Here is a 22682-nt window from a genome sequence, read left to right on the forward strand (position 1 = left end):
TCACCACCAATCATTAACGGTTGAAAGAGCAGCAAAATATCCTCTGACAAATGTATTGCAAAGAATGGTTTCTCAGAGTAAATTTACACTGTTTTCAAAATCCCTTTCTACACGGTGTTTCCTGCTCAAATGTTGAGGCCAATGGCCTGGTGCTTCCTTTTTGAAACTCAGCTCCTATGAAATAAACTTAACAAACATCAACTCTGAGAGTCTGAGCATTGCGCCAAGGAAACAGAAAGAGATTTTGCTCCCTGTCCCTTCAAGGAGAGTGGGTCTACCCTGAGCAGGTAGGCTAGAGAGACCAGGAGAAGACTTAATCCTTGAGCTCGGGGCATCTGGAGAATACACCAGTCACAGCCTCTCAAGGGCACACTGTCCCCTATGGATGGTCCCTAGGGAACCTATAATTCTTCCATTCTCTGCCCAGAATGTCTTCCCTCTGTCCCCTCTACTTCCCCAAATTCCAGCACCAGGGGCCAGTTCAAGGCTACAAATCCTTGAAAGAACCACTCAGGTAGCTCCTGCCCATACACATCCTCTCTCAGGGACATATGGCTGCATGCTACCTTGTTCTCGGCCTCAACGGCCTGTGGCGGGATGGGGTGGAGTGGTCTGGGGGTACTGGTGGTGATAGATAACCAGGTGCCCCACAGCAAAGACCCATCTTCGTTGTCAGCATCAGACCAGATGCACGAAAGCCCGCTGATCTTAACGACGTGCCGCCTGAGAACGTGGGGTGGCTGTGCTCCCGCGGCAGGCGTCCGGAAAATCCAGCGTTCTCTCGGATGGGGGCGCAGGTGGGAAATCTGGTTGAACAAATTCTTCGCTCGATTCTGGGGAGCACTTTCCTTGGGCCAAGTCTTGACAGGGGCAGGTGAAGCTCGCAGGTCCCGTTACGGGTCGAGTCTCAGCGCCCTTGCCCGGGAGAGCCCCCGGCAGCTGCCGTTGGCGCAAGTGACAGACTCCAGGGCCGCTCCGCTCCCCTGCCTGGAACCTAGAAGCGGCCACTACGCCCGGCCGCTCGGGCTCCGCACTGAGCTGCTAGTCTGAGGGTGGTGTCTGAAATCAGGCGCTTCCTGCCTTTCCCTCGGCCTGGGTGCCCGGCCCGCGCCGCGGACTCGGAGATTCCCGGGTCGTGCCGCGCCGCGCCGCGCCGCGCCGCCCCGCCCCGCCCCGCCCCGCCCCGCCCGGCCCGGCCCGGCCCGGCCCGGCCTGGCCCGGCCCGGTGCGCGCAGTCTCCCCGCCCCTGCTCCAACCCCACCCCCGCTCCACCCCCACCCCTCCTGCCCCTAGAGGGGCCCCCCAACCGGGGCGCGAAGGTGGTCCGCCAGGCCCAGTAGCCGAGTGGCGGAGGTGACGGTAACCGTCTTCCCGTTTCCGCCCGGCCGCCGGCGCGGCGAGGCGAGTGCCAGCAGAGGCGCGCGGTCCTCCCTCCGCCCGCCCGCGCCGGGGGCTGGCCCTGCCTAGCCGGCGCCTTTTTCCCCCGCACCGCGGCGCCGCTTTGCCACTTGGGCACCTCAGGTAGGGCAGGAGGCAGGAGTGCCTGCCGCCCGCCGCCCGTAAAATGGTTACCTCGGCTGGACAGCTCGCCCTCTTCGTGCTGGGTACGTACGCTGCCTACTGCGCGCCCGGTGGCACCTGCCCTCCGCGACACCCCGCTTTCCCCTGTCCCCTCCACTTCTCTCTCCCGGGGGTGTTCTGCGCCCGCCTAGGAGAGGAGAGGGCGGCGAATTCTTTTCGAGGCTTGAAGGCTGGGAGGCAAGGGGAGCCACTCGGGCTTACTAGGAATTGGGGGAGCCTATTCCAAAGAGGGGGACCGTCGAGCGCTCAGGCTTTCCCCGGTAAGTGGCCGCCGGGCGGTGCGTGAGAACACCCGCCGGGGAAGGGGGAGCGGTGGGTGAACGGGCTTGAGCTTTAATCCGCCTTCTCTGTGTGCTCGTACACTTGCCCACACCTACCTGCTTACCTGGCTGCCTCCAAGCCAGTCTTCACCGGCGTCGGTAGCGCGTAGACTCGCAGAGGGTGGCCAGCGTCCGACCCTCCGGCCGGACCTTGGCTGCTTCCCTTTCGTACCCGCCGCCTACCCGTGAGCCCCAGCGACCGGCAGATGTTCACCATCAGCAGCGGCGCCTCAGTCTTCTAACTTTGAGAGTTCTCGAGCTTTGGGGGTGGATTTTTGTGCGGATTAATTGTTGTTTTAATTAACTTCCCTTGGAGAAGTGGTTTAAGTGTCAGCCGAGGGCAGGAGTGAAACCCTAGACGAAGCGCTGCTGATTTCCTTTGAGTTTATTCTTGGAAGAGAACGAGGGATGGGGGAAGGGAGGGGAAGTTAAACCCGGCAAACCCGAGTCGGGTCTGGGGAGCCGGTGAGATTTTCGACGGTGAAGGTCACTGCCCGGCCGGCTCTTGCCCCTCGCGGCGCCGGGCCTCGTGTTGAGATAGCAGATTGACAGCCCAGGTGTCCTGGTTACTGCCGTAGCTTCCGTGAAATGAATTGTTCAGTCCCTATCTCCTGCGTTTAACCCTGTAAAGCAAGTTGCTCCCTACAAGATCATTTATTAGAGCGTGAGAAAAGCTATAGAACCCCTGCCTGCAAAATGCCCAGAGCCGCAGCCCCACCCAGTTCCGTGTACAGTTTCAGGGGGTTCACGGACCCGCCCGTAATCCTGCCCATGAAACGCTGATTAAGAACCGCAGCAGAAGTGGAGGCATCATATAAGGGAAATACAGAGCAGCCGTGGAACGGGATTCCACAGCTGCCCCGAGGTGTACCCTCACCTGAAACTCCCCAACAGGTGGCATGACTCTGAGTGGCTTTTTTTTTTTTTTCCCAAGACCATTTTATATTTTTGTATTGATGGTTCTAATTTTAGATTTTTTGTTAAAACATTACCAATACAGTAGAAGCCTCCTGTATTTGGGTCCCTATGTAATGTTTTTTGCAAATGCTAATAGTAATAATATTAATAGCTAACACTCTTTGAGCACTTACTCTGTACCAGGTACTGTTCTAAGTGCTGTGCATGTATTAACTCATTTAATTTTCACACCAACCTGATGAAGAAAGTATTATCGTCCCCATTTTATGGAGGAGGAAAGTGAAGCACATGGTCCCACAGTTAGTAGGTAGTTGGGCCAGAATTACGAGAGTGTGGAAGGAATGTGGATATTAAAAGTCACCTAACTGTGGTCACTGTAGTTCCATCTCCCAGGTTTGGGACTTTTCCTCGAGTGGAGATGGGTGGAATACCGTGGAGATTGTTTTAATTGGGTTTTCTTTTGGACTCTCAGGATCTCAAGGCGGTCTTAGGTTATTCAGTGAAAATCAGAGGCAAGAAACAATGAAGGTAAGCAAATTTGAGGAAGATTTGTAAAGTTGCCCCTGCCTCCCCCCCCACCCCACCCCCCCGCCATCATACTATACTTGCCCGTGAAGACTGCATTCATTCATCATGGAATTTTTCTCTTTTGCCTGAGTCCAACTTGATCTTTGTTTCCTCCCTTAAGAAAAAGATGTATAAATTTGCAAAGGTTGATCAATATGTGAAAGCTGGCTCATACAGGTCCAAACTATGAGCAGTTGAAAAAAGTAGAGGAAAAGAAGGCAGGAGGAACTTACACCAGTGAGGATTCCTTTTTATTTATATTGCTTTAAAAAAAAAAAAAAGCCATTGAACTTGGCCCAAAAAAGCCAATGTCGTTCTGTACATTGACGACCGCTTCTGCCTCCCACCTCCCTTTCTGCTAGATTACTAAATACCCATCAGTGCCATGTGCATCTTTATTCTGCCCATTTCCTCCAGAGCTGCTTTCCTCGCTAATTTTTCTTAAATTGGTTAAAGGCAGCTCCAGGCAAATCAGCCAGTGTTCCATCAGTAATCAAGATCTAGAAAACCGGGATCTTTCCCCTCCTTCCCCACCTCCATGGGAACAGTCTGAGAAGGAACTGTTAGGAGTCTCAGCTGATTCTTCTGATTACTTGATTGATGTTTTGGCCAAGAGAATGTGGAGACTGTTGCTTAAATGGCAACATTGGGAACATAATCTAGGTTCCTGTGGTGGCTGCGCTCCCATGTCAGGTTTCCGTCCTTGGCGGAGCAAACCTCACAGGGGCTTGGCTTCTCCAGTCCCAGGTCCTCCCTGTGTCAAGGGAGCAAGATGTGTAATCTTGGGCAAGTTACTTAGCTTCCTTGTGCCTTGTTTTCCTCATCTGTAAAATGGTGATATTAATAGGATCATTGAATATAGTTAATGAACCTAGAATGGTGCCTAGCACATAGTAAGAGTTTGATCAATCATCGTCATTGTCACTTTGAACCTCATAGAATTCCAGGTATCATTGCAGGTTATGTCCATTCTGTAACTGAGAGTTTGTCTTACTTATCTCATTTTCCATCTCCCCACCCTTCCTAAGACAGAAAATACCACCAAAACTAAAAACCTACTCAGAGATTTTAGCGAATATCGTTTGGCAGATGACAACTTCAGGAAAGTTTGGGAGTTCTTTTGGACCTTGTGAATTCTTTAATTTTTGATGCAGAACATTTGTATTTCCTCCTTACTGTTCAGTGTTCAGTTGTTTATTGAAGTCAGCACTAAGTTCCAGTTTTCTTATCTATAAAGTGAGAATAATAAAACTACCCACTTCACAGGTTGTTATGAGAATAAAATGAGATGGTAAATATGGAAGCTATTTATAAACTTTAAAAATAAATTTTAACACTACACACAAAATGACATTGATTTTATAATGGGTCTTATCATCCAGAAAAAAGCATTATTATTTTTATGGCAGTTCCCAGAAGTAGGACTAAATGTAGGCTAAAGAAGGATGTCCTAGGACACGAAATGCCATGAAGGATGGGTAGAGAGGAAACAGGTCAGCTTCCCTGTGGATTTGGGGCTGAGGGACCAGCAGGGGTCGTGAAGTAAGACGGTTCTCTTCTCCATTACTTGGTAATGTTGTCTTTCAGAGTGAACAGTGGAGGTTTGCCCAGGACACATGTTTTCATTATTGGGCAGCTGAAATTAGGGAAAGTTCACTTTGAACAAGGGCTGTAAAGGTGTATATGGAAGGCTTAGAGCCTGAGTTTCCTGTATTTACTTTTCCAAAATCTGGTTTCCTAGGATAAAGTGATCTTTCTGTAAATATTCAGTGTCCCCTGCAAAGGAGACCTTTCTTATAGGAGTAAATGATGCTTCATGTTCCTGTGGTAACATATGAAAAATAGATGGTTTTTCCATTAGACCTATCTCTAAAGGCCTTTTGAAAGTATGTTTTGAACAAGGCCCTGCTCTTTGGGCTACCCACTAAAAGGGACAGGGGATGGGAAGTGGAGGTTGGGTCAAACAAAATGGAACTGGCCTGAGACACTGAATTGGGCATCTTGTGCCTGGTTTCACACTCACAACCTCTGTAGTGTGTTCCACAGCAGTATCCTCAAATTACAACCACTTGGAGAGCTTGGTAAACCAGATGGCTGGGCAGGAGGTGGGAGAGTTTGCATGTGTAAAGAGTTCCCCAGTGTGGCTTGTGCTGCTGGTGGGGAGGAGAGTAAAGGGACACTCTGAGACCCACCGCTCTACAGTCGGTGCTGTTAGGGAAGCTTCTAGCTTAACGAGTTGCATTTTGTCTAACGAGTTGCATTTTACGTTTGATGTTTTAAATGCTGCCGTGGGTTTATGAGCATTATTAAGGGCACTTCCACGGCCTGTCTTGTTTACCAGAGCAGAGTTAGAAGTCGTGCTGAGAACTCTTACCTGTTCTAAATGTTCTTGTACTCTACCTATGGAAAATGTAATAATCCCATGTTATTAAACTCCAGCTGACCAAAGCTAATCATGTCATGCTTTCTTTTGTGTGGATCACTAAAAATCGACTGTTGTGTTGCTGTCATTTCAAATATTTTTCATCCCCTCATTTTAAAGTATGAACTTAATTCAATGCTCAAGCTAGTATGTGTTAGATTGCATCTAGATAGAGGACTGGGGCACTTTTATGGTGACTTTTGTTTTGCTTTTTTTTTCTTCCTGTGAAATGTCAAGTATAAAAATCTTTTGTAGAATCAGGAAAGCCAGAAATCCAGGCTACCAGAACCATCTCTTAGGAGGTCTTCATTTTAAGCACAAGGCACATTCCCTTTAGACCCTCTCTAAAAATTTGGGTAAATTCTTTTGAAGCATTAGGAATTAGTTGTATTAAATATGACTTGAATAGTTGTTACTTGGGCTTAGAAAAAGTAGGAAGTTTACTGAAATGGAATTTTATGTATTTGCTAGTATTTTTCTTTCTCTTTTAAGTCAGAGGAAACAAAATTTTCTTTCACTTCCCTAGTCTAGTGTATTATATGCCCAGTAGTTTTGTCCTTAATATTCCGCTGTCCTCTTACCTTGAAAAGCTTTTAGTTTTCCCCACCTTAGAGTTTACACTTCTCAAGTACCTGCAGATGGTTAAGGCTTCCTCTAGGAGAGATTTGACAGATAACTCCCTTCTATAACAAGCTTGTATAACTTTGTATAACTCCAGCCTGCTGTTGCCTTTCCTCTTTTGGTTTTAATTTTTGAAGGTGTTAACTTTTCTGGCTGGGAACCTCAACAGCGTGTCCTGACCCCTCCAAGTCCTGCCTTCAACTAACATTGGCTGGTACTTGCCCCCTCTTCCCTTCTAGTTTGAGGGTTTCTTGAGGGCAGAGCCCCTTGGTCTTCATCGTTGCCTTTGGCACCCTGAGCACAGGCCGACCTTCAGGGGAGACCAGTGAGCACTTGATGACTCCTTGGGGTGCCCCATACTGAATACTCCCAAGTGTGGACTCAGTTGGCAAACACTTGGCTGGGTAGGTAACATTTATCCTGAAAAACTCTTCATTATGATAATCGAGAGTGGTCGCATATAAATTCTTCTATACAACTAGTTTTCAGAGAGTGTTTTATTGTTTTTTTAAAATAGATTATGATTTGTTTTTGATTGCAAAAACATATTTTTTTTCTCCAGAACATAGAGAATTCAGGAAAGCATAAGAGAAAAGTTATTTTAGTGGCCTGTAATTCCACCATCCAAAGATAACTATGCTTAACATTCCATTGCACAGCCTGATGGGTTAATGTATAGGTCAATAGATATTCTTTAAAAACTTGTATGAATTCCAAGAGGGTCACACTTTAACTTATTTTTGTAACTTAACCATCTTTCATGATAAGCATTTTTATATCATTTAACATTCACCATAACATCATTCTTAGTGGCTGGGAAATAATCTCTTGATTATGCTTACTATAATTTTGAAGCCCTTTGGACATACAGATTTTTCTTATTTCTCACTGTTATGAATAACCCATACAGTGTTGTTGGGAATATAAATTGATACAACTTCTCTTGGAAGTCAACGTGACAATAGCTATCAATTTTACGTTGGTATAATTTGGGTCATCAGTTTCACTTTTTGATATATATGCTACAAAAATACTTGTCTAAAAGTGTGAAGAAAAATGTAAAGGGTGATGATTGTTGACTTGTTTATAATAGTAAACGAGTTGCCAATAAAAAAGTTGCCAGTACCACACTGTTATAGTTTATTTTTTATTTTTTTTTGCGGCATGCGGGCCTCTCACTGTTGTGGCCTCTCCCTTTGCGGAGCACAGGCTCCGGACGCGCAGGCTCAGCGGCCGTGGCTCACGGGCCCAGCCGCTCCGCGGCATGTGGGATCTTCCCGGACCGGGGCACGAACCCGTGTCCCCTGCATCGGCAGGCGGACTCTCAACCACTGCGCCACCAGAGAAGCCCTATAGTTTTTTATAGTAAGCATATATTAAATTTATAATGCTAAAGTCAAGGAACATAAATGACACAACAGACATTCTTGTATATAAATGTTTGGCTCATCTTTGATTATTTAGGATAAGTTTCTAGAAATTGGCTTTTTCTCCTACCAGCAGTATATGAATGCTTACTTTCTAGATTCTTCTATAACCAAAAGTTAGTTTTAACGTTTACCAAGTTGATTGGAGAAAAAAAATCTTAGCCCAATTTCATATTTAATATTTGTTAGGGTGAGTAAGTTTGTGTGTCATTTATCATCTTGTTATTTGCATCTTAACCTTTCAAAATTTCTTCTTCCTGATGGATCATCCTTTTCTTAGAACTTTATAACACACTTTATGTAAAAAGGTTGTTAATACTTGGCAAGTGTTCATTTATTGTTTGTCTTTTACTGTTTTGTTTATGATATTTTTGACATGCCTAAGGTTTTTGTTTTTATGTAAGAGAAACTGTAAATCTTTCCCCTTAAGCTTTCTACCTTTGCTTGTATAATTAGGAAAACCTTCCCTATCCTAAGCTGAGGCAAACATTTACTTATTTTTTTCTTCTAATTCTTTAGTGGTCTCATTATATTGAACTAATCTACCTGTAATTTATTCTAATGTATGGTGTGAGGTATCAGTACAACTCATGTTTCATTTTTTTTTAAAACAGCCAACCAGTTAATATTGTCAATTGTCATTTGTGGAATAATCTATCCTTCCTAGTGTGGTTTGAAATTCCATTTTTTTATCATATGCTAAATTCTTCTAAACTTGAATCTGTTTGTGGGATTTCAGTTTGGTTCTTTTATTTTGTATTTTTGCCCTTGTTGTGAACTTGTTCATTCAGGTAGTCTACAAATATTTATTGAGCACCTATTCTGTGCTGCAACTGCTTCTAGGTGCTAGGGAATCAGCCAAGACTGATCCCTGTTCTCATGGATCTTGTATTCTAGTGGGTGAGACCTTTTCCGCTGCTTTGTATTCTAATTGGTTATTGATATCTAAAAGCATTTTTTAAAAATTATTTATTTATTTATTTTTAACATCTTTATTGGAGTATAATTACTTTACAATGCTGTGTTAGTTTCTGCTGTATAACAAAGTGAATCAGCTATACATATACGTATATCCCCATATCTCTTCCCTCTTGCGTCTCCCACCCTCCCTATCCCACCCCTCTAGGTGGTCACAAAGCACCGAGCTGATCTCCCTGTGCTATGCGGCTGCTTCCCACTAGCTAGCTATTTTACATTTAGTAGTGTATATATATCCATGCCGCTCTCTCACTTTGTCCCAGCTTACCCTCCCCCTCCCCATGTCCTCAAGTCCATTCTCTAGTAGGTCTGCGTCTTTATTCCCATTCTGCCCCTAGGTTCTAACCCTTTTTTTTTTTTTTTTTTTGGATTCCGTATATATGTGTTAGCATACAGTATTTTTCTCTTTCTGACTTACTTCACTCTGTATGACAGACTCTAGGTCCATCCACCTCACTACAAATAACTCAATTTCGTTTCTTTTTATGGCTGAGTAATATTCCATTGTATATATATGTGCCACATCTTCTTTATCCATTCATCTGTCGATGGACACTTAGGTTGCTTCCATGTCCTGGCTATTGTAAATAGAGCTGCAGTGAACATTGTGATACATGACTCTTTTTGAATTATGGTTTTCTCAGGGTATATGCCCAGCAGTGGGATTGCTGGGTCGTATGGTTGTTCTATTTTTAGTTTTTGAATGAACCTCCATACTGTTCTCCATAGTGGTGTCAGTTTACATTCCCACCAACAGTGCAGGAGGGTTCCCTTTTCTCCACACCCTCTCCAGCATTTATTGTTTGTAGATTTTATTTTTTTTTATTTTTTTTATTTTTTTTATTTTTTTTATTTTTTGCGGTACGCGGGCCTCTCACCGTTGTGGCCTCTCGCGCTGCAGGGCACAGGCTCCGGACGCGCAAGCTCAGCGGCCATGGCTCACGGGCCCAGCCGCTCCGCGGCATGCGGGATCCTCCCGGACCGGGGCACGAACCCGCGTCCCCTGCATCGGCAGGCGGACTCTCAACCACTGCGCCACGAGGGAAGCCCCTGTTTGTAGGTTTTTTGATGATGGCCATTCTGACTCGTGTGAGGTGCTACCTCATTGTAGTTTTTTTGATTTGCATTTCTCTATCTAAAAGCTTTTTAAGAATTATATTTACAGTTGACCCCTGAACAACACAAGGATTAGGGGGCCAACCCTCCAAAAATACACCTTTAATTTATGGTGGGCCCTCACATCACCGGTTTCTCCATTTCCAAGGTTCCCCATGGGCAGACTCAATTACCCGGATCGTGTAGTAGTGTAGTATTTACTATCAAAACAAAACCTCACATATAAATGGACCCACACAGTTCAAACCTCTGTTGTTCAAGGATCAACTGTATTTTGTGATGGGTTTTGTTAATTTTAATAGTCTTTCAGTTGATTCAGGTTTCTTATGTAGATGATCATGTAATTTCGAATAGTGATAACTTTGCCTCTTTCCTTTTATATTTTCATCTCATTACTTTTTCTTATCATGCTGACTAGAACTTTAAGAACAACATTTTTTTAAAGGCAGTAGATATCCTTGTATTTTTCTTGATGTACTGCTAATGTTTGTAACATTTAACTAAGTCACACAAGAGGCTGACTTTTCAGTTATTTATATATAATATACATATATATGTGACTGTATATTTGTATATGTATATATATGCATATAAACTTTATCATGTTAGTAAAATATACTTCTCTTGATAACTTACTAAAAGATTTGGTATTTTGCTTTGTTTTTCAAAGCAGGGGAGATAATGTGTTGTTGTTGTTGTTTTTCCAAATGTTTTGAGGATATTTATTGACTCAGTTAAATTAAAGCCATTCTTGGGGCTTCCCTGGTGGCGCAGTGGTTGAGAGTCTGCCTGCCGATTCAGGGGACATGGGTTCGTGCCCCAGTCCGGGAAGATCCTGCATGCTGTGGGGTGGCTGGGCCCGTGAGCCATGGCCACTGAGCCTGTGCATCCGGAGCCTGTTGCTCCGCAACGGGAGAGACCACAGCAGTGAGAGGCCTGCGTACCGCAAAAAAAAAAAAAAAAAATTAAAGCCATTCTTAAATTCCTGGAATGAACCTTCTTGGTTGTGTGGTATTATTCTCTGTATCTACTGCTAGATTTGATCTGTTCTGAAGTATTTGGGGCCTTTTTTCTTTTTTTGGTTTTGATATCAGTGTTATGTCAGCTTTCTAAAATAAATATTAAAATGTTCCATCTGGTTTACACTCTGGAGTAGCTGAAATATCATGGAAATCAAATGGTTCTGTGTAAGCTTGAAAGAAATTGCTTATGAAACTTATGAGCTTGGTCCCTTTTTAGTGATCCGTTCAAGTTTTCTACTTCTTGAGGTGTTTTTGGTAATTATTTATTTTCCTCACAATCTATTCAATTCAGATTTCTAAAGCTTTAGCACAGATTTATAAGTGATCTCCTTTTAATTAAAAATTTTTCTTTTGCACCTGCAACCTCAGTTAATATGACTTTACCAAATATGAAACAAAGCAAACACTTAGGCCCCCCCAAATAAAATATATTTTTAATTTGTTTTTCTTGATAATGATATTTTGAAGAAAAACCTCTTTTTAATCGTCAACCAAATTCAAGTCAAAGCTTCATATTTGATGGTTTGTTTGCATAAATGCATGTGCCAAAGTTGTTGTAATAATGCCATTTCTGATTTGGATGACGCATGGCACTGTGATTTCTAGCAGAGGCTGCTAAGTAGCTTCCTGATGGTTTCTTAAGCTTTCAAAAGTTTAAAAACCTCCAGATACACTATTGTGTCCATTAGATGTTACTGTAGTGTTTGGAGCAAATGGGACATTTCTGTTGTTTGTTCATTTGCTTTTTGTTTATTTTTTTCACTTGTTTTTAAGTTCAGTACTTCTAGGTAAAAAAATGTTGGGTTCTGACAAAGAGACCATGTCTTCCTCTTGGATTTTAGGCCTCTAATCTGAGTTTGAATGGGGTTAGTAAACAATTCTCCTGGGTGCTTAGAGAATAGATATACCTTGATGGCTCTTCCGTCATCTCTTTCCAGGGCTGAGGCACTCTCTGTGTAACTACTATACTTCCAAGAGGTACGGGAGATTAACTGGCTAAATGGTACACGTAAAGTGGTGACAGAAAAGCAGCCAAAGCTGATAAACGAGCGGTTTGCAATTACACACTCTGCTCCCCTCCCTCTGCCAGGCCTTGGCAGCAGGGAAAACACAAACTTAGGAGACTTTTCTTGGTTGAAAGAAAGCACGTAAGACTTGTAACTTTCACCGTGGCGGTGGCTTTGAGGAATTGGCATGTGAGCTGCCGAGGGACATAACCCGGTCACTTTATTTGTCACTGAGCTCAGCTGGAAACTCTGGGCTTGGGCACTTCTCACCTTGGACTGGTTTCTGGGTTACCACTTTTGCATTGAAGGAGCACATCAACAGGCCGGTTTGCATGCCGTACACACTGTCTGCTAGCACATTTGAACAATGACAGATGTTTTTGCACATAGCAGACCTTGGGTATTATAATTAGAGTTTCAGGGGATGAATCATAGGTCCCTGAGCTAGAATGAAAGCAAGCCCGGGGCCTGAGCATTTTTTTAGGGAGGTGAGGTAAACTCATAGATCACATTGATGGGGAATCCTTCTGGATCTGGACTCTCCCTAAACCTCATCAAAGACTCCCAAGGCCCCCCCGACCCCCACCAAAAAAAAAAAAAAAAAAAAAAAAACCAAACAAACACATCTTTTGTGCTGGCCCCAGTGCGGGCCACTTAGTGTTACCAGAACACACACCCTGTGGTCGCCACCTCCCATGTGGGCCACTCGGTACCCTCCTTTTCTGCCAGCCTCGCTAAATCCTAATCATTCTTTTTCCACAGCGAAATAGAAATCAGAATCTACAAACAAAAGTATCTAGAAAAGACCCGCACATTCAGCTCATCAGAGACATCTGCTTAATGAGGTTGAACTGTCAGGGATCTTACCAGATCCGTTTCTGTGTGTGGTTACAGATATATTTGTATATTCACTCTTCTTCCTTCAAAAATGGCATTTGGTATTTTTAAATCTGCTTTTCACTTACAGTGTATGGAGAAAATATTTCTGTGGCAGAGATACAAATGTATCTATCAATCTATTCTTAATGACTAACGCATTCCGTTACACAGCTCTGTCATTATTCATTTATCCACCCCTTATTGATAGAGATGTAGGTTGTTTCAAACGTTCAAATATTCAAACCTGAAATGAAAATGTTTACAGCTAAACATTACCAGCATCTTTGAATTATCTTCTATGGTCAAATCCCCAGAAATGGATTACTAGGTCAAAAGGTGCACACTTTTTCACCTCTCAGTATGTTTTGACTAATTACCTTCCAGAAAAGGTAGACAAATGTATACTTCTGTCCTATGTGTGACTGCCTGTTTGTCAGCAGCAAACTTACCTAGGATGAATATTATCATTTTCTAGACTTTGCTAATGACGTTGGCCAAATTGTATCTCCTTGTTTTAATTTGTGTTTCTTTGGCTAAAACCAAAGTTTGCTACAATTGAATGCTTTTTCACGTTTGTGTATTTGAATTTCTTTTCTTGGGACTTACCCATTTCTGTCCTCAGGTCACGTTTCGGGTGGGTGAATTATCTTCTCATTGATTTGTAAACAGTTTTATAAAAGATATATTAAATATTTTCTTTATGTTGTCATTTAAATTTACGTGTATGTGTATGTTTGGGTTTACGGAAGTATGGTTTTGTTTTTGTTTTTAACTTTCAAGGACTTAAAATCTGTTCATTATTTCTTTGTGATTTCTACTTTTGTTTTGTGGTAGGAAGGGATTTGCTATGACTCTCTGATCTCTCATTTCCCCTTGTATTTTTATGTTGTTACTTTTTTGGATTTAAATTTCACTTCTTTGGGAATGCATTTTGGTGTAAGATGTGAGACAAAACTCTAACTTGCCTTTTTGTCGAAATGATCCGGTTCCTCAAACACCATTTGTTGGATTTATTCTCTACTCACTGATTTCGAATCCCACTTTTGTCACTTGAGACTTTCTTAGGCGTACTCGAGTCTTTTTGGAGTTTCTGTTCTGTTCCGTTAATCTGAGGCTCACCCTTTAATGAACCATTCTTTGGGGCTGGTAATGTGTTATTGCCCCAGGAAGCTGGGGCAGAAAAATCTTGAGAAGTAGGCAGGCATTGGGTGGGCATGTCCTGAAAGGCATGGTGAACCTGCCTCTGCCCTCCTATCTTTTCTGGAACTTTGTGCTTTGCAGGAGTTGGGGGACATGAGGCAGGCCTGCAGTCCTCACTCCATGTGATGTTCTGGTTAACTGACACTGTATATTTTCATGTCGCCTTCTCAAATGGGAGGACGGTGGAGTCTGCCATGGCATACCTGGAGCCACAGACCAAACCTGGCACATCTCCCAGGATATAGTAAAGGAAATAATTAATCAGAAAGGAACTTCACTGGAAAGTCATAACATTGTTTTATATATTAAAACAAACTCAGATATATTAGCAAATAGAATGCAAGATTGAAATGTCATAATTAATTTTTCGGATACAAGACTTCAAATAAATTGTGATTTTTTTTTTTCACTTCGATTGTTTCAGGCTGTGTCCCCAGACTCTAGAGGAGCGGGTATGAGTTCCTTCTCTTTGCCATTTTGGGGGTTCTAATGGAAAAGTTTGAGAAGTACTGTCCCATGTGGATGACTAGTTTTCAGATACTTAGAGCAGAATAGTAACTAAAATGAATATCTTCATTCATCATTCTTCTGCTTCCTTTGGATATAATTTGCCTTTTTCTAATTTTTCCTAAGGCAAAAACTTAATTATTGATTTTAGATTTTTCTTCTTTTCCAATATATTCATTCAGTGCTATAAATTTCCCTCTAGACACTGCTTTCACTTCATTCCACAAATTCTGATGAGTTGTGTTTCCATTTTTATTTACTTCAAAATACTCTTTGACTTCTCTTGAGACTTCTTCTTTGACCCATGTGTTATTTAGATTAATCTCCAGTATGTGGGGATTTTCTGGCTATATTTCTGTTATCAATTTCTGGTTTAACTCCTTTATTGTCTGAGAGCAGACATTGTATGATTTCTCTTCTTTTAAATGTGTCAAGATGTGCTTTATAGCCCAGAATGTGGTCTGTCTCAGTGAATGTTCATGTGAACTTGAGAAGAATGCATATTCTGCTGTCGTTGGGTGAAGGAGTCTATAGATGTCCATTATATCCAGTTGGTTGATGGTGTCGTTGAGTTCAACTGTGTTCTTGTTTTCTGCCTGCTGGATTTGTCCATTTCTGAAAGAGGGGTGTTGAAATCTTCAGCTGTAATTGTGGTTTCATCTATGTCTCCCTGTAGTTCTATTCATTTTTGCCTCATGTATTGTGATGTTTTATTGTTAGGTGCATACAGGTTAAAAATTGCTGTGTAATTTCATCATTCTTTAATGATTCTTTAATGATTCAGGGTCTCCCAGTGCCTGAAGATCATCACTAGTAAATCCTTTATCCACATGTGGTACCTGTAGTTAATGCAAAACTTCCGTTACTACCTGCGAACGAGGAGAGCTTTCTTCCTTAGTTAAGCAGAATTCTATTTTAACTTTCCTTGTGGAGAGAGAAAAATATATAAAAGGCATTACTCCAGGTTCCTGGACTAGTGCTCTGTTAGGATCAAGGTAGTAGGACCTTCACTGACTGAAGCCATCCTTTCAAATCAGTTCTTATTTTGAACCCTCTGTAGGTTGTAGAAGGTTTTGGTGAATGGATTATGCCCCAGTGAATCACTTGAGAGTTAGAGATTTACACTTAGAAAAACATCAACTCACTATGTAATATTGATTTACTTTCTTGTGAAGTGCCCTTTTCCCCTACTGTGGAACAGAGGGAAAAATAAAAAGTCCTTTCAACTAAATTGGATTTTTTTGGATTTCAGATAAAAGGCAGGACATTTTTCTCTGAACAGTAACAACAGAGGCATTTGGAGTATCTCAGCTGTCATCCCATGTAGAATAGATCCAAGTGATGAAACAGTAGTTGTGATTTTTGTGAACTGGGCCTAACCTTTTATTCTTAATTCACCCAAGCTAGCTACTTTATTCACTTCTAGAGCCCAAGGGATGAATAACAAAACTAAGATCTGTCAGCTCAAAGTGAGGGATGCTGTTTGTTTGTTTGTTTAGGTTATTTTATACGTGGATTGTTCACTTCAGCAAACACTTAAGTGTGTATCAGACCGTCTGCTGGGTTTGATGGTATTAAAGCAAAGAGGGCCATGACCTAGCCCTTGCCCCCAGCCCCCGAATTCTTCGTAGATTGTAGCAGAAGCAAACACACAGTTTTTCACAGTATGACATGAGGTACACATTGAACACCTTGGGCTCAAGACGAGGGTCCTTGAGGGAATTCCCTGGTGGTCCAGTGTTTAGGACTCTGCACGCTCACTGCTGAGGACCCGGGCTCAATCCCTGGCTGGGGAACTAAAATCCCACAAGCTTTGTGGCGCGGCCAAAATGAAAAAAGAAAAGATGAGCGTTCTTGGTATGACGGGGCGAGGCACTCTTTGAGGAGATAATGGCCAGTACTCAGAACAGTGCCTGGCACGTGGTAATTTCTTTAAGTGCCTTACAAATTGCACACATTCCTTTAACCCATCTAGCAATCCTGTGACATACGGTGATGATCCGCATTTTATAGATGAGGAAACTGACGCACAAAAACGTTAAGTAACTTGCCGAAGTTCCTACAGCCAGCAAGTGGCAGAACAAGGATTTGAACCCAGGACCCTTTCCTGTTGTCCTAGCCTTCCCGCTGTTCCGCTTCTCCAGGTCATCCATGGAAGGCTGTGGATACTGAAGTTCCTGGCATCAGTCATGTGTGAGAGTGCCGTTTTGGAGTAGACATTAAGTGTGATCAGGCTTTCAGACAGCTGCTCCCCTAAATAATATTTACCATATTGAGAGTAATTGCCATGAAGGTAATTGTCATGCTGGCTAAAAAGAAATATTACTACTTCACAATGCCATGAAATGTAAAGAAACAAGAGTGGTAGAGGTTTTATCTCCCCTTCTTCAATCAAAAGTTCAGATGTTCAGAAGACAGATAATCACATGAGGTGTGTGTGACTTAAAATATATTTTGTTGTGACCAGGGAGCCTCTAATAATAAATTTGAGACTTGATAGAATCTCGGATCAGAACAGAAAGAGCATTTACTGTTCCACTTGTGTGTAGGAACTTCATTCATTCAGCAGGCAGCATTTTTGATGGCCTTTGTACCTCTGAATAGACAGTTGAGTATCGGATGCCCAGGTGTTAGGACAGTGCCGCAGTGTGGACAGTCGACAAAGGTTGATTCAAGGTGATTTTCTTTCCCTGTAGGTAAAGGTAATGGGGTCAGATGCACTGCCAATCAGTGTGTTACTAACACACAAAGCAGCCAGTGGGACAGACGTCTTTTGCAGTGAGTAAGCTTCTGAAAAAAAATGTGGGATTTAAAAAAATCTGTATCTTGTTTAAAGGACCTTATTTGATAATCCTTTTCTAGAACAATCTCTCCTTAATTGGTTTGTAAATCTAAAGCATTCACATCTCTGGTTTGCCTAAAGTAGGTTGCCTCTACTGTGGCGACTCCTCTCAAGAAAAGGTTAACTAGTTGGGAATTGTGTTAAAGCCCATCCAGTTGGCCATGGGCGAGAAAAAGTTGATGTTTTAAGGGAGCCAAGAACCTAAACTCTCCCCCGAGAGTTACCCGTACAGTAACTCCTGATATAAAACTCCTGATATTCTCAGAGCAGAGGGCCTGCTTGCATTTTCCACGGTCTTCTCCACACTGGGCTGCAGGCTTCCTTGATCTTTGTTTGCATCTTCTAACGTCTTAGTGACCCGCTATCTAACGTTTCTTCCTCTGATTGATGCTCTTTAGTTGTGACACTCAACAGGAGAGAAAAAAAGAAAGGTGTAACATTTTGGAACAGAGTAATCCTTTGGGGACACAATGTCTTCATCTTTTCAGCTTGTGCCTCAGAACCCAAGGAACCAAAATTGCACGGGGCTGGTGTGTGATAACGAGGAAAAGACTAGGGAAATAAGCCCAGCTGTTTTCCAGCAGGAAGAAAATAAACGTGCTTCATCATTCACACATGTGTTTCACCTACTAATCAGGGAACAACGCTGTCTGGCCGTTTTCTGTGCTCCTGTGGGAAGAACCATGTGAAGCAGGGAGAGGGTTCTGTCCAGTGGGTGACTGTTCATGGGCCAAGGATGGAGAGGCAGCCCCCACTGCTGAGAGCCCTCACAAGCCCGCCCTGCGGATGGAGAGCTTACCTGGGCTCTCAGCCTTGCGAAGTGAACCACAGGGCTATGCGGGGGGGGGGGGGTATGTTTTTTATCCTAAAGAAATAGGATATGATATGCACCTTCCCTTAACAATACTTCCTTAAACAAGGCAGGTACCAGCTGCTCTGGTGAATGGGGGAGGGGGTCAGCCTGCAAGGTGAGACCCCCTTCTAGGTGTGTGGTCTTCATGCCTGAGCATGCTGTGACCCCAGAAGCCGGTCCTGGCTCAGCCAAGAATGTTCTCTGGGGACTGTGATGTCATCTGATTCTACTGTAAGCAGAGCAAAAGTGGGCACATGGCCTCACTGTTTGGCCTTGAAGATAAAGCCATCACCTTTTGTGAATGAGCATGTTTAGGTTCCCAGTAAGTTCATTAGAAAGCATTAAAGAAATCTGCATTGTTCTAACTACCTATCCCTGTGCTGCTCTTGGTCGTTTCCACTTTAGCCTCTTTTATCATTGGTTCAGTCATCGTTTTCACCTGGGCTGTTTATCACCTGAGATTTTCAGAGGCTACACAGGCAGAAATTTTCTGAAAATCTAGGGCTTTGATTTATATAAAAACCTTTTGCTTTGAGGAGGTGGACAAATTGGTATGAAGAGTTATTGGTATTCTCTAGTACTGCCTCCCTTATCCTGGCGGAGAAAAGAAGAATCCACTTTCATTTGTAGCCATACCAACAGATGGCATCTTGCTCCATTGACAATAATTGTGTGCAAGGGTGTGAGAATGTGTGCATGTGTTTCATCTAGAGGTTTCGTTTCCTACTTGATGGGCTTTTTATTTCAGATTTCCTCTTGCCCCCATCCTCAACTTCTGCAGTGCTTCACACAATACCTAACATTTAATGATTGATCCTTATGTTTTTATTGATGACAAATAATTTACCCCCAGAGTCTCTCTTCACTTCTCTTTTCTTTCCTTCCCCTCCCCACCTCTAACTTTCAAAACATCACTAACATAGCAGCAGGTATTTTTTGAGCAGAAGTGGGAAATAGTTCCATTTTCTAGGCCAACTGTGATCCCTTGGAAATGGCTGTTTCTAAGGATTTGGAGGCTGCATCTGAGTTCAGTGGGAGATAATGCTGTGATCAATTAGTAATGTCTGTTGTGGACCCAGTGTGGAGGTGGTGTCACATATACTTGCATTCCTGCTTGAGATGGTGGGCCATTTTTCTTAAGAATGAGAAAAGGTCATTTGTTTCTCCAAGGAATTAGTTGAAGATGTTCCCACTGGTGTTGCTTACATTTCCTGCCTTTTAAAAAATAACGTACTCTAATTTTTAAAATGTGTTCCATAAACCTAATACCATAACCATGTATAAGTGCCACTGAGTTCTGCTAGGCAGGGTTAGCATCCAGCAAGGCAGAGAGCCTGTGAGGGTATGGACTGGTACATCCTGTCGTCGTTCAGGACACGGGGGTATTTGCCTGCCTTCAAAGTAAGAAGCAGAAAACCACAGGTAACGCTGGATGACAAAGCTCTGAGTTGATGCTCATGTCTGCCGATCTTGGGCCCTCATTGGGTTATTAGCAGGAGTGTTCTGACTTGCCTGCTAGTCAGAAGAGAGCACTGATATCTCGCTTTCTTAGAGGCAGGGACTCCTTTCCCCAGAGGGTATGCAGCATGTCGTGGCACTCCCGCCCCAGCAGTCATCAGCATCCTTACACCCGCATCAGTGGGGGTGACCATCCCTGTTTAATTGTCCCGCACAGGCACTGTGAGGGGATAAGAAAGAAAGTAGAGAGAAGGGCTGTGTCCACATGGGGCACAGAGGTGGCGGCAGAGGCAGGACTTACAGGGCAGAGAAACCCGGAGCAGAGAATGGTGTCTGGGTCTGTATGTTTGCAGCTGCTTGTGCTCTGGTCACAGGTTGGCTCGGAGCCTGTTCGCTTTGCTCCTCGCGGGCCCTTCGCTTCTGAGTCTGGGATGCTTTAGCACCCCAGGGGTGGTAGCAGAGGGGTGTATGGTGATCAGGGTTAGATACTGTGTGAGCCTCCAGAAAGCCTTGGGCATAGCCATTGTTGTCTGGACCCTAACGTATCCTGGATGTTGAATGTGAGCCTCACAGGTAAGCCTGGGCTTCCCTTGGACTGAGATTCCTAGCACCTGTCTGGGGATGAGCAGGGCCAGAGCCTTCATTCCAATTTGTAGCATCCTGGAAGATCTTGGGGGTAGTGGACAGACCCTGGCTGGGCCCTGTTAATGAACGCTCTTCAGAGAAATGTGAGAACATCAGGACCAAGATGAGATTGACTTATGTGGCTTTGGTGCTTGTTGGCACTTGCGAATGGGTTTCTTCAGACCTGTGTCCCTGTTGACTCATTTGCTTGCTATTTTAATTTTTTGAGGGAGAGGGGGTCCTCCATCTGAGGTGGTCAGGAAAGGTTTCTGAAGACATTGATGTTTGAGCTGGTCTTGAAGGTAAGGAAGGCAAGGAAATAGTAGAGGTAGAGATGGGGTGAGGAGAGGAGGTCCCACGCTCAGCCCTCCCGAGTTCCCGAGTCCTGCTGGCTCTGATTCTGTTCTACACCCGACCACTCCTCATGCCCTCCCAGATGCCCCTCTCATCTTCCGCCTGGACTGCCGTAGCGTCATCCATTCCTCTGGTTTCCAGTCTTGCCTCTATAAGGCCTCTTCTGTTCTCAGTACCCTGAGTGATCCATCTAATCAGATGCTGTGGCTCGTCTTCTCAAAACCTTCCAGTGGCTGCCCAGCTTGGAAAAATTTGGATTCCTACTGCTCCCTGTGACAGACACCTGCCTGGCATCCTTCCACCCTCGTTTGCCACCACTGTCCTCCAGCTACACCAGCCTTCCTGCTCTTTCTTGAACATGTTAAGTTCATTCCCACCTCAGGACCTTTGCACCTGCTGTTCCTTCAGTTTTGACTGCTCTTCTTCCACATTTTTGCAGGACTGCTTCCCTCATTTTATTCAGGTCTTTGTTAGATGTCACCTGTTCGGAAAGGACGTCTGTGATGACTTTATCTATCTATGCACAAACCAATGATGATGAAGAAAATGCTCCAGTGTCTGCATTATTTCTTGGAGAACTGTCATCACAGAAATGTTTTAATGGTGTCTTCTTATTCCAGAATGAAAGAACCTATATTCCACAAAGTCTGTATAAAAGGCTCCTGCTCAAATAGGAGTTTAAGTGTCACCTTCTTTAGTTCACACTTCCTAGACATCTCTGTGGAACTGTCTCCCAGGTGTGGCTTTAAAAGGAACTGAATTCATTCAGGAGGTATTTGTTCAGAGCTGTCGATGCGTCAGGCACTGTTCCCTAGAGGGTGTCCCCCACTTGGTGCCAAGGAGACAGAAAATAAACAAATAAACCTCCAATAAAATGTCAGGTTTTGACAGTGCTGGGGATGGGGATGAGCCGCTAGCTTCATTACCTTGCAAATCGGTCTTCACAGAAGGATGCTTTCGGGCAGTTGAAAGCCGTCTAGTTCTCTCTCTCTTTTCTTTTTTTTTAATATTGTTTTTTAAAAAAAACTGTTGATTTTATTGATAAAGATAATTGATAAAGAGTGCAAGTCAAAGGTACACATCAGAAAATATCAACTTTAAATCTGATTTACTCAGTATTAATTTTAAGTGATAGAGTAAGTAAAATTAATGATACAAGCCAAATGATGCCTGCATCAAATTCAATGTGCATAATGCTCTTGACAGCATCAAAGGAATTAAATTGTTTGAGGAAAACCAGCGATTACGTTTATCAGACATCTGTCACTGATGCTAAACAAATTGCAGAATCTCGTGATTTTGACACCAGTTTTTGTTCCTTTCCTATCTGAAGTGTAAGAAAGGACAGGAAGAGGAGGGTGGAAGAGTTCTCTGTAACGGTAGCTGCATTTCGTTATGCCAGAGGCTGTGCTTGATACCCACACAGGAGCCCCCCTCTTAGATATAGCAGGAGGGTCCAGAAGCAGGATTAAACCATCCTTCTAGCAACTCTTGAATTCTGCTCCCTCGGTCTCAGAGGTGACAGCTGGCTGGCTACAGGTTGAAAATTGTATTGATCACTTGTCCTCAGCTGAGGGAACATCTAGGATACATCATCTGTTTTACGTCAGAAACCACAGAAGCAAGGCCAGTTGCCTGAAACCAGGGCACTGGATTTCCTTGGCTGTTGCAAAAGCTGCTCAGATTCCTGGTGGTGCCTATCAACCTCTCTACAGGAAGACTTCTCTGGGAGACCCCTCACCCATTGTTCCTCCCTTTCCTCCCCTCCAGGCTCCCGCCTGCCGTATCCGGGGCCTATGTCCAGAGGGTTCTCCTCTGCTTCCTCCCATCCTGACACACTCCCAGTTTGAGAGTGAGGCTCAGGGTCCACGGTGGCTCAGTCCAGTCAGATCAGCCACTGATCAAAGCTTCTCCCTGGCAGCCACCATCAGTATACAGTTGTCTGTAATAGACTGTAGTTGTTTGTTTGTTTTTATTGGGCTATGA

At 43.6% G+C, this 22682-nt stretch overlaps 1 protein-coding gene and 1 long non-coding RNA gene across 7 annotated transcripts in view; both read left to right on the forward strand.

Moving 5' to 3' along the window:
- Positions 1-1305: 1305 nt before the first annotated feature.
- TGFA (transforming growth factor alpha) overlaps positions 1306-22682 on the forward strand; it is a 121538-nt gene continuing 100161 nt past the window's right edge. For 2 of the 6 annotated variants that reach the window (XM_089923036.1, XM_089923037.1), the window contains exon 1: positions 1306-1604. In XM_089923036.1, coding sequence (XP_089779162.1) covers positions 1565-1604 — 40 coding nt within the window. In that variant the 5' untranslated portion in view covers positions 1306-1564. The remainder of the gene's footprint in view (positions 1605-22682) is intronic. The other 4 variants (XM_089923035.1, XR_016395403.1, XM_089923034.1 and 1 more) reach the window with 4 other exon arrangements.
- Positions 2888-13573, forward strand: LOC149747724 (uncharacterized). Its single transcript, XR_016395404.1, has 2 exons — positions 2888-3347; positions 12742-13573. It is a non-coding gene; the product is annotated as an uncharacterized LOC149747724 (long non-coding RNA).

Source organism: Delphinapterus leucas, chromosome 13, assembly GCF_059928025.1.
Source record: "Delphinapterus leucas isolate spDelLeu-1000000601 "Yukka" chromosome 13, BTC_Dleu_Yukka2, whole genome shotgun sequence".
In the NCBI taxonomy this organism is placed as follows: domain Eukaryota; kingdom Metazoa; phylum Chordata; class Mammalia; order Artiodactyla; family Monodontidae; genus Delphinapterus; species Delphinapterus leucas.